We start from the raw sequence: 12,785 nt of genomic DNA, 5'->3' as shown, positions 1-12,785 counted from the left end.
TATGTATTGTAGTGCTTTTTATTTATGTAATATTATCTTAATCTGGGGCATGCTCAGGAGGCTAGGAGATTGCTCACTAGACTAGTTTTTTCACCTGATATGAAATGAATGTGATGCAGCGCTCAATTTTTACAGTCGTCCTGTTGTCTGTGACATCCTAATATTCAGTCGGGCAACTTAATTCTATGATACTAGTTGTCCGTCGGACGACTGACATTTTTTTTTAAACCAAAAGGCAAGTTGTGTCGCCTAATAATGTGCAGTTTCCTTGCCCACAATCGCTTTTAAACTGTCGTTATCTAAACTTTAAAGCGTCGGTCGATCAGTCGAAATCACGTGGGTTTGTTTGCCACTCGGAACTCCTCGGCCAATTCTGTGATACATCGGGGGAAAATCATAATCGGCTGAAGTATTCCGAACAGTAAACATTCGATTGGAAAATAGCTGTGTTGCCAAATCACAAAAACCTTAAGCAATTAGGCCCTACATGTATGTGTACATGTGTATAACAACAAACATTTAAAAACATTATTAAAAGTAATGTATTTTATTGTCAGACTACATTTTTACATTGACAACTTATTAATTCCAAACTTGTTGGTTGCTGTTTTATTGGAATATAAATATAACTCTATTTTCAAAACATGGATGAAATCATTGCAATAAAATTTTTGGAGGGGCAACCTCAATGTGAACCCATACTTGCCCTCCGGGCAAGCGACCAAAATCCTTAAAATTGAGCACTGGTGATGTGATAGAAAATGATGGTATTCGACAAACTGTTCGAGTAAACCTCCCCTCCTGATCATTCCATAGGGCTTCCATATTAGTGACAGATTTTCAAATGTTCGGGAATTGATTTTTATTATTATTATTTTTTTAATGAGATGTTTCACTTAAAATTTACAGCTTTTTTTACATGCTATACAGAGAATACTCTTTTTGCTTCCCGTCTATCCCCTCGTATAAGTCTAGATTAAAAAATTTGATTTTGTATAGGATTAATTTTAATGACTTTTTAAATTATTATTATGTTTTTTTAAATCATACGCTGACTTTAAATTACTCTCTTCGATAACTTATGATTTTTATGCTTGTTAAAATTTCAGTAATTAAAAAGTATTTTTTACTGGAATGATTTCAGGATCATTGCATGAGCCACATATTTTAAAGCCATTATGAATTAAATGCTAGATGTTTCATCCAATTTTTTTTCAAAATGATCGGGGTGGATTGGGGATTTAGTTTGTATTTATATTTTCAGGACATTGGAAGAAGTTTGCTTTCTTTAACGACACCACTAGAGCACGTTGATTTATTAATCATCGGCTATTGGATGTCAAACATTTTGTAATTTTGACATATACTATGCAACACCATCAAGCAATTCAGTTTTTTCCCCTTTATTTGCTTTCTTCTTCTTTTTTTTTCACTTTGCTAATATTATTTTTTATAGAGGTTGGTGGGTATGAAAATCTATGATTGTTTTATAATGGCCTAAAGATTTTAAAACTTTTTTTTGGTAAACTACATACCGGTATACATGTATGTGTTTTCCTTAGAATATAATTATATACACCAAATATTAACAATTAGACATTTATGTATACAAGTGTTTTCGGTGGGTTTTGTGATTTGGACAAGATTCTGTAATTGTTCTAGATTTTACAAGTGCATGCATTCTGATTACTGTTTATTTCTATATATAGAGAGAGTAAGTAAAGTAATAAAATTCAGATGTTGGTTTCTGTTATTTTGTTAAATTGTGTAGTGTGAACACAGAGTAGTGGGAATCTGGGGCCAGTCCCACTCGATCGCACTCCACACAAAAATATCATGTTTCAAAAAGTTTCATTTGTTTTGTTTAAAGACACCTCTAGAGAATATTGTTAATCATCGGCTATTGGATGTCAAACATTTGGCAATTTCGACATCTAGTCTTAGAGAGAAGACTTACTACACTATTGGATGTCAAACATTTGGCAATTTCGACATCTAGTCTTAGAAGACCTACTACACTATTGGATGTCAAACATTTAGTAATTCTGACTCATAGTCATCAGAGAAAACCCGCTACATTTTTTTATGCCCATCTATGGATCGTATTATTGTATGGCATTGTCTGTCTGTCCGAATGTCCATCTGTTAACTTTTTCTTGTTCGGACCATATCTTGCATACAGATGCATACAGGACCATCAAATCTCACATGTAGGAACAACTTGGGATGGTGGTGTGTCGTGTACTATTACTAGGTCATTGTGACCTACTTTTCATGGTCTACTGCACATAACAGTAAATCCTTGTCTGAGCCATATCTTGCATACAGGGCCATCAAACCTCACATGTAGGAACAACTTGGGATGGTGGTGTGTTGTGTACTATTACTAGGTCACTGTGACCTACTTTTCATGGTCTGCTGCACATAACGGTAAATCCTTGTCCGAGCCATATCTTGCATACAGGACCATCAAACCTCACATGTAGGAACAACTTTGGATGGCAGTGTGTCGTGTACTATTACTAGGTCACTGTGACCTACTTTTCATTGTCTACTGCACATAACAGTAAATCCTTGTCCGAGCCATATCTTGCATACAGGACCATCAAACCTCACATGTAGGAACAACTTTGGATGGTGGTGTGTCACATTCTATTACCATGTCACTGTGACCTACTTTTCATGGGCTATTGCACATAACAGTAATTCCTTGTCGGGATCATATCTTGCATACAGGACCATCAGACCACATGTAGGAACAATTGGGATGGTGGTTGGTCCAAAACAAACTGGTCATCCATCTCATTGCAAAAATGTCACAATTATAATTGAATCATACCCATAACATATTCATTTATATAGAGATGGTTTTATATCAAACTCCTGATGGGCGTATCATGTACCTCACTGGTACTCTTGTTACTAATGCAGCAAGGGATCTTTTATATGTACTTTCCACACAGACAAAAGCACATACCACAGCCTATGACCAGTTGTGCATTGGTTGGAACGAGAAAAACCTAATCAGTTGAATGGACCCACCAAGGTGGTTCTATCCTGCGACACAAGCAGCTCAAGTGAGTACTAAATCACACCCCTCAGTGGAATACCTTTCTATCAAACAAGACGGCATATACCACAGTCTTTGATATACCAATAGTGGTGCGCTGGCTGGAATGAAAATATTCCAGTGAACTAACTGACTGGAATTGATCCTAGACTGACCACGCATCAGGCACACACTTTACCAATCAGTCAAATGACACTTGATTTACATTCGGCCCAGCCAGTGCACGACGACTGGTATACCAAAGGCCGTGGTAGGTGCTATCCTGTCTGTGGGATGGTGCATATAAAAGATATCTTACTACTAATGGGGAAAATTTAGCGGGTTTCCTCTCTAATTAAAATTAGCTCCACTGGTCAACTATTACCTGGAGAGCTAATTTTAATCAGATTGACCAAATGTTTGACATCCAATAGCTGATGATTAGCAAATAACTATGCTCTAGTGGTGTCGTTAAACAAAACAAACTTCTTTTTTCTTGTTTTACATGGGCATTCGGGTCCTGGTTGGAGATCATAGACCGGTGTTTAGTTGGCGTACTACTTGACTAAACACGTGCGAGTACGCTACATTGTTGTTTGTGTATATATATATATATACATACATATATATATATATACATACATATATATACATACATATATATATATATATATATATATAGATAGATAGATATACATAGATATAGATATAGATACAGTAAAAAGTAAAGTTTGTTTTATTTAACGACGCCACTAGAGCACATTGATTTGTTATCTTATCATCGGCTATTGGACGTCAAACATATGGTCATTCTGACACTGATTTTTAGAGGAAACCCGCTGTCGCCACATAGGCTACTTTTTTACGACAGGCAGCAAGGGATCTTTTATTTGCGCTTCCCACAGGCAGGATAGCACAAACCATGGCCTTTGTTGAACCAGTTATGGATCACTGGTCGGTTCAAAAGGTTTACACCTACCCATTGAGCCTTGCGGAGCACTCACTCAGGGTTTGGAATCGGTATCTGGATTAAAAATCACATGCCTCGACTGGGATCTGAACCCAGTACCTACCAGCCTGTAGACCGATGGCTTGCCACGACGCCACCGAGGCCGGTATATAGATACAGATACATATATAGATATATATAGATATAGATATATATAGATATATATAGATATATATATATATATATATATATTTATTTATTTATTTATTGACTCGAGAAATGTATTGATGGCATGGTGGGGATCAGGAGCGTTTTCAGGACTTTTAAGCGACGTGTGTGTAGACTGGCGAGCTAAATGTATAGGGAATCGAAATATATGCAATCTGATTAAAATTAGCTCTACTGGTCTACCGACCAATGCTCCCGCGGCAGCAGTGGTTGTCCTCTATAATAATCTCAGTCAATGCAATATAATCATAATTCAAATGTCTTAAGTGTATCGCTAATAAAAACATTTTGTGGGTTTTTTTTTTTTTGTCCTCTGCAAACTCCTGTCATGAAACGATCCATAGCTACTGATTGAAAAGAATAGCCTTTGTGGTGGATCTATAGACAGAACTACATCCATCCTTGATTACAGCGCACTCCTGATGCGCGATCGATCTAGGATCGATTCCCGTCGGTGGGCCCATTGGGTTATTTCTCGTTCCAGCCATTGTTCCACAAATGGTGTAACAAAGGCCGTGGTATGTACTATCCTGTCTGCGGGATGGTGCATATAAAAGATACCTTGCTGCTAATTGCAAAGAGTAGCCCATGAAGTGGCGACAGCGGGTTTCCTCTCCCAATATCTGTGTGATCCTTAACCATATGTCCGACACCATATATAACTGTAAATAAAATGTGTTGAGTGCATCGTTAAATAAAACATGTCCTTCCTTTCATCCTTGATAATCACAACTCTCTGAGAAACATTTTAATTTTAACACTCTTTAATTAATCTGTTAAAACAAACCAAATGAAACAATAATTAACATGGGAGACTCAGTTTTGTGATTTGTTTACTTTGAATGACTTCTCAGTCCGTATGGTCCATGGCGGTCTTTAATCACCATCACTCTGTCGACAATAGCTCCATCCTGAAAACACAGAAAACAGTTTGTTGTAATTTGTACTATACTCAACAAAAGGACCGTTCTGAGTTAGTATGGCCACAAAACGAATGAAGGAATGAATGAATGAATGAATGAATGAATGAATGAATGAATGAATGAATGAATGAACGAACGAACGAACGAACGAACGCAATCAAACAAACCAAACAATATATTAATATATCAGTCATATTTTGCAACAACTAATAGCAACCCCAGGAATTTTAGTTTTTGACTATATTAAGGGATTTTTTAATGGAAATGTTTTTGTTTTGTTTTGTTTGTTTTTTGTTTTGTTTTGTTTGTTTTTTGTTTTGTTTTGTTTTGGTTTTTCTTAATTGCAGGGGTTGACTAATCAAGCAAACAATTGAAGTTGAATGACCCCCCCCCCCCCCCCCCCACACACACACACACACAGCACAAACAACTACATGAGGTATTGTGTGTCAGCCGAAGGTAAGTAAATAAATGAATGAATTGATCAATAAGAATAACAGAAATTCAAACAGTATAAAGAGGTGTACAAAACTAAATTCAGCAAAAAGATACTGAGAGACAGTAAGTGCTGGGAGATTAGCGACAAATGAGAAGAGATTCAAAGAGAAAGGAAAGGGGAGGAGCGGAATTAAAAAAAGAAACCCGGTCTCGGTGATGTCGTGGTTAAGCATTCAGACATATAAGCTGGTAGGTACAGGGTTCGCAGCCCGGTACAGGCTCTCACCCAGAGCGAGTTTTAACGGTTCAATGGGTAGGCGTAAGATCACTACACCGTCTTCTCTCTCACTAACCACTAACAAACTAACAACTAACCCACTGTCCTGGACAGACAGCCCAGATAGCCAAGGTGTGTGCCCAGGACAGCGTGCTTGAATCTTAATTGGATATAAGCACGAAAATAAGTTGAAGAAAGAAAGAACGAAAAAAGAAAATATAATGAAGAGCGTATTTGATTGTTGATACTGCGCACCTTGTCATCAGACACCTGTTCCATGTAGATGTGACTGCTGTTGTAGATGTTCATGCGAGTGTAGCCGTAATCGGCGATTCGCACCGCCGACCACGATGGGGGATATTTGATGAATTTGTCAATACGCTCCCTGCATCCCTGAAATAGTGAAAGAATGGATTAATTAATTATGCTGTGATAAATGAGTGAATCAATAAATGAATTAACCAAGCAATTAAAAAAAAAGAAAAAAAAAGAAAGATAAAGTTTCTTTTGTTTAACGACACCACTAGACCCTTTATATGCACCATCCCACAGACAGGATAACACATACCACGGCCTTTGATATACCAGTCGTGGTGCACTGGTTGGAGCGAGAAATTGACGAATTTAGCAATACGCTCCTTGCATCCCTGAAATAGTGCAATTAATTATCCTGCGATAAATGAGCGAATAAATAAAAAATTAAAAAAAAGAAAGATAAAGTTTGTTTTGTTTAACGACACCACTAGAGCACATTGATTTATTAATCATACCATGGTGTTTAATATACCAGTCGTGGTGCACTGGCTGGAATGAGAAATAGCCCAATTGGCCCACCAACAGGGATCGATCCCCCACCAACCGCGCATTAAGCGAGCGCTTTACCACTCGGCTACGTTAAACGATACAAACTTCTTTATATCCATGTTCAATTCATGAGGCACTTGTTTGGAGGGGACAGGAAATATATGTATTTGAGGCACAGTGTTTTAAATGTACAGACAATTTCAACAAATTATCTATATTAAATTTTTAAAATTAAAAAACCCCCAAAACATCGTTATTTTCCAACAAAATATGAATCATATCAAAATTATTTTACCAAATTAAAAGAAAATTTGTCACTTGTGTTCAGAATTCGCAATTAGCGAATTTGTTGCGAGGTATAGAGCTAGACCTCACCATTTTTGCACACAAGTTAAGAGGCACTGGTTGGGATGGGGGGAAAACTCAACAGGTGCACCAAGAAATCTATCGTACAAGTCATTGCACCCCATGCGAGTACTCCACTACCCAGCTACAACCCACCGTGATCAAAGCTGACACTTTGTTGTCGCTGTAGAATTGTATTTGTTTTTATTAACTTACCGCGGATCCTGTAACAATGTGAACAGGTGCTCCGGGGTTTTACTAACTTACCGCGGATCCTGTAACAATGTGAACAGGTGCTCCGGGGTTTTTGTACGGTTCACTGTAGCTTCCATTGTAGACCTGAAACACAGAATACACATACTTATATTATATACAAATGTACATACAAACATCATATACCCATATCAAATAAACACCACCAACACAGATGTATACATGTATATGTATTACATACTCACATCACATACAAACATCACACAGAAACATCACATAAACACAATTATACATACATCACCTATACATGATATACAATCACATACAGATATACATAACATATACATATCCACTGGCGTAGTGAGGATTTCATATTGGGAGGGGGGGGGGGGGGCAACCCATATTGGTGGGGGAAATCCACACTACATGTCTGTCTGTCTGTATATATGTATGATTTTATAAAATTTCATAAAGAAAAAAGGTTTGATGGGCGAGGGGCGGTGGTGAACATATAATATACACATTTACGGTATGCATATCACATACACACACAAATCACATACAAAAAAAATCACACGCACGTCACATATGCATAATATACATATTTACACATTACATACACCTATTCACATGACACACATAACAAGAGGCCGTTCAAATATTATACAACACAGTTTTTGTAAATATTAGACACCCTCCCTGCCCATTGTAATGCTCCATAATGCATCGAAACACACAAACCTGCCATTCACAAACAAGTCATGCGATGGATGTAATATAATAGTAACATACTATTTTGTGATTTGGGAAAGTGCAGATATGCATTTCAACTCGATTTAAATTGTTATTGTGTATATGTCTAGCTATAACTACCTACATTAAACACTGTCGCCATGACAGAGCATTTAAATACACCCACCCATCCCCTGTAATGCTACATAATGTTTGGACATACACCCACCCACCCACCCACCCACCCCCTTGAGCATTACATAATATTTGAATGGTCCCCAAATCTATTATGCAATTATGGTATACACATATTCACATCTACACAGCATATACACGTATATGCATCACATGTAGGCATGCATACACACACTCACACATACATATTAACCCTAACTCTGCCTCAAGTACTTAGCCCCCCTCACCCGGAACATGGCACCTACTGCTATTCCTCCCTCTTCAATCCATGATGAAAATAAGCGTAAAGCGGCATTCTCATAAAGCTGTATCCTAACCAACAGCGAGCGACGCGAGCCATTATTTTAGAAATCATTGCTTTCAATTGCCGCTTCCTAACCGCGCCGTACGCGTGCGGTTAGGATGCAGCAATTGAAATCAATGGTTTCTAAAAAATATTCGCTCGCGTCGCACGCGTCCGGTTAGGATACAGCTTTATGCGATTTGTCACACCGACTTGTTGAATACGATTTGCCGTGAAAAATAGACCATGTTCTAATCATAACTTGTGGTATAATAATACTCATAACATTTCAATTTTTGTGTTCTCACAGTACAATTCGATCGCATGCAACAAGTTGGTACAACTAATCACACAATGAGAATGCCCCTTTAAATAGCGGTATGATATATTTTGCCTGGTTTGAAGTTGTTAAAATTAATGAGTTACATGTATATGAAAGTTAAAAGTTAAAGTTTGTTTTGTTTAACGACACCACTTAATCATCGACTACTGGATGTCAAGCATTTGGCAATTCTGATACATTGTCATCAGACGAAACCCACTACATTTGTTCCTAATGAAGCAAGGGATCTTTTACATGCACTTTCCCACAGACAGGAAAGCACACACCACGGCCTTTGACCAGTTGTGGTGCACTGGTTGGAACGAGAAAAAAACCCAGTCAGTTGATTGAATCCACTGAGGTGGTTTGATCCTGAGACGCAAGCACCTCAAGCGAGAACTCAAACGACTGAGTTAATTCCTGCCACTAGATGTATACGTGTATGTTGACATGCATAATAATAAAAATATTCTATGAATCTAAAACAATATGTCTTATTTTTACCTTCCTGTTAAAGACTGGCCAAAGTCTTTCGTACGAGTGTTCATGAGCCCACATTTCAATGTCGACCCCGTATTTCTCAAACATGTTTTCAAGTCCTAACAGGTGCAGACCAGGAACTCCAACTCTAACCTGCAATGTTCAGAAAGACAAAAAAGAGTTTTAATTTCTAGTTCAGTATGATTACATTTTGTGTCTAAATTAATAAAATGAATATACAAATGATTCTCCAATTGTCTTTCTTTTCTAATTGAGAGTGGGATGTAGCCCAGTGGTAAAACTCGCTTGAGGTGTGGTCGGTCTGGGATCGATCCCCGACGGTGGGCCCATTGGACTATTTCTCGTTCCAGCCACTTCACTATGACTGGTATATCAAAAACCGTGGTATGTGCTATTCTGTCTGTATGACGGTGCATACAAAAGATCCCTAGCTACTAATGGAAAAATTTAGCGGGTTTCCTCTCTAAGACTATATGTCAAAATGACCAAAATGTTTGACATCCAATAGCTGGTGATTAATAAATCAATGTGGTTTAGTGGTGTCGTTAAAACAAAACAATTTTTGTTTTCTAATTATAACAAATAGGATGATTTAAATTACGCAGTCTGTTGAAGAAGGATAACAAAGCTATTGTATATGTGGTAACTTGACAATGGGTATAATGTAACAGCAAAATAAGACTGCTCCGGCTAAAGAGTGGGTAACTCCAAATTAATTTTGGCCATTTTTATATAGATTTGTTTGCATTTCAGTTACCTTGTATTTCAAAATATATGTGCACAGTGATATAGTTCTCTAGTTAGTGACACAAAATTAATCGTCATTTAGTAAATAAGTTGTAATGAATGTAGAAATAAATAGTGGTGTGTAACCCTCAGAAGTGACCATACCTTATCCTCATCTTTAGTGCAGTCATCATGGTCGGCATTGGAGCAGTACATGGGTCTGTGACCCATCGTGATAATCCACGGCTGTTTGGCTCGGTTCTCGGGCAGATTGGCTGTCTGTGGAAAAAAACAAATAAGACTGAATCGGTAGGGGTTTTATTTGGGGTGGGGGGGGGGGGTGTTAAGACCAGGCATTTTATTAATGGCAGCAATGTATATTGTTAGAGAAATAATAACCACTGATTAAACAAGCGTGTCGAGTCATGCGCCAACAGAAAATATATTGAAAACAAACAAATTGCTTGAGCGCATGTATACAAGAACATCTATACACATAGACGCGCGCGCGCGCGCGCACACACACACACACACACACACACACACACACACACACAGACACAGACAGACACAGACGCACTTACACAAACACAGACACAAGCAAACCATGCAGCTGAGAAGTTCCACGATGCCAGCAAATGAGAGGGCACACTCTTCAAATTTAGGAGGGGACAGTATCACACGATCACCTTGATCAGACACCTATCACACGCATATACACTCTTCGTCTCTCTCTCTCTCTCTCTCTCTCTCTCTCTCTCTCTCTCTCTCTCTCTCTCTCTCTCTCTCTCTCTCTCTCTCTCTCTCTCTCAATATTGTTTTCAATCAAAGCGAAACCTTCAAGTCTTCCTCTAGCCACTTGAACTGTCTGATGGCCTGCATTACGCCGTAGTTGACGTAGTAGAAGAACTCAGTCGAGAACGACACAATGTGAGCCGGTCCGATGTTAAAACTGACAAAGACAAATAGTTACATTGTCATCTCCAATCTTGAGGATATTTTAATTTTTAATCATTGATATAATGATAATTTAAAGGTGTTGTCCTCAGTCTAACAAACCAAAAAAGAAAAGAAAAAAAAAGGAAGAAAAAAAAAGGAAGGAGAAAAAAGAGGAAAGACTCCTAAAACTCGAGTGTTTAATTAACAGATATGAGTATACTGGTTTTTAGTGGGAGACATTTAATATCTTGGTTATCTCGGTGCTTCTGTGGAAGATAGCAATACTGAATACAGTTTGTACCCGTTTAATGTTGCACCCCCGTCCATTACTAGTGTAGGTGCCCTTTATACACAGTGAACCTCTTCCTTAAAATATACATAGATTTGGCCATTTATGGTTCATGGGAGCGGTCCATCCCCCAGCAACCACCCCCACAATTAAGTTGCTCCTTCACTTGCACCTACCTGTAAAAGTTGCTGTAATATAGAAGCATGTTATTTTAGGCTGCTGTCCTCGTCTCTTGGCATAGTGAACCTATTCTTGTAGTTGGAAAAGTTGCTGTAATATAGAAGCATGTTATTTTAGTATGATGTCCTCGTCTCTTGGCATAGTGAACCTATTCTTGTAGTTGGAAAAGTTACTGTAATACAGAAGCATGGAAGCATGTTATTTTAGTATGATGAATATAATCAAATTAAAGGTGCAGTTTCACAGTTACATAACCATTTCCGTTCCCGCCAAAATTATTTATATGACTTTTACTGTTACTGGCGTAGCGAACCTAGAGAGAGAGAGAGAGAAGATGGAGAGTATGAGAGAGGTGAGAGAGATTGAGAGAGAGAGACAGAGAGAGAGAGAGAGAGAGAGAGAGAGAGAGAGAGAGAGAGAGAGAGAGAGAGAGAGAGAGAGATTGAGACACACAGAGACAGAGACAGAGACACACAGAGAGAGAGACAGAGAGAGACAGAGAGACACATACAGAGAGAGACAGAGACAGACAGACAGAGACAGACAGACAGACAGACAGACATTATAAATGTACTGAATTCCCGTGGTTTGCGAAGCATGTTTAGGGAAGGTAACTTCAATTTATAATTACTATGCGTTCTCGTGGTTTCCTGGGCACGTCATATAAGGTAGGTATCCCGCGACTGACTGAATCTGTCGCATGAAGTCATCCCCGACAGTGGCGTTGTCCTGGAAACAAAGACAAAAAGAATGTATGTAATGTTCAACATTCCCAATGCATTGTTAATTGTTTTGGCCTTTGACATTTTTACCTGCATAATTAGTGATGTTCTTTTGCACACGTATATTTTGTATGCATGTTGTGAACTATTGCATCCTTCCCTTCATTTGTTCATCACCCCTGAAATTAAGAAAATGGCCGGAGGTTTAGGCCTAACTCGATGAACTATCCCTTACGCACAAGTATTTGTACATTTTTGTGTTAATTAATGAGTTATGTAATACTTACAGTGTCGAAGTCGTAAGCGAAGTCACCTGAAACAAAAGAAAAATATATGTATACATACATATCGTAATTATTCATAGATATGTTTATATTCAGTTTATGTGACCGTCTGTCTGTCTATCCCCCTACCTGTCTGCCTGGGCCTTTGGTATCTAACATATGCCACTTCTACGAAATACTAACAAGTTGTCTATTAACTGCGATTTCCCACAAAGAAACACGTACCCCGCCAACTGATGTGCCGATTGATGGAACCTGGCTGAATCTGGGGGAAGTCATTATGTTCTAGGTGCAGATAAAGGGGAGGATGCGGCTTGTGTGCACCCTCCTCGTATTTCAGACTGTTCCAGTGTTTAGCAAATTAAAATACTAGTAATGCATCTATT

General features: G+C 38.3%; 1 protein-coding gene across 1 annotated transcript in view; it reads right to left on the bottom strand.

Annotated features, from left to right (window-relative positions):
- Positions 1–4,972: 4,972 nt before the first annotated feature.
- Positions 4,973–12,785, bottom strand: part of LOC121377616 (acid phosphatase type 7-like) — a 22,969-nt gene continuing 15,156 nt past the window's right edge. The window contains exons 4-12 of the mRNA XM_041505679.1: positions 12,403–12,428; positions 12,025–12,122; positions 11,421–11,483; positions 10,823–10,943; positions 10,151–10,264; positions 9,263–9,391; positions 7,281–7,352; positions 6,120–6,257; positions 4,973–5,137 (exon numbers count right to left, since the gene is read on the bottom strand). Coding sequence (XP_041361613.1) covers positions 5,060–5,137; positions 6,120–6,257; positions 7,281–7,352; positions 9,263–9,391; positions 10,151–10,264; positions 10,823–10,943; positions 11,421–11,483; positions 12,025–12,122; positions 12,403–12,428 — 839 coding nt within the window. The 3' untranslated portion in view covers positions 4,973–5,059. The remainder of the gene's footprint in view (positions 5,138–6,119; positions 6,258–7,280; positions 7,353–9,262; positions 9,392–10,150; positions 10,265–10,822; positions 10,944–11,420; positions 11,484–12,024; positions 12,123–12,402; positions 12,429–12,785) is intronic.

Source organism: Gigantopelta aegis, chromosome 7, assembly GCF_016097555.1.
Source record: "Gigantopelta aegis isolate Gae_Host chromosome 7, Gae_host_genome, whole genome shotgun sequence".
Taxonomy (NCBI): Eukaryota; Metazoa; Mollusca; class Gastropoda; order Neomphalida; family Peltospiridae; genus Gigantopelta; species Gigantopelta aegis.
The sequence above is the reverse complement of the archived record's forward strand: the minus strand, read 5'-3'. Positions and strand labels throughout refer to the sequence as shown.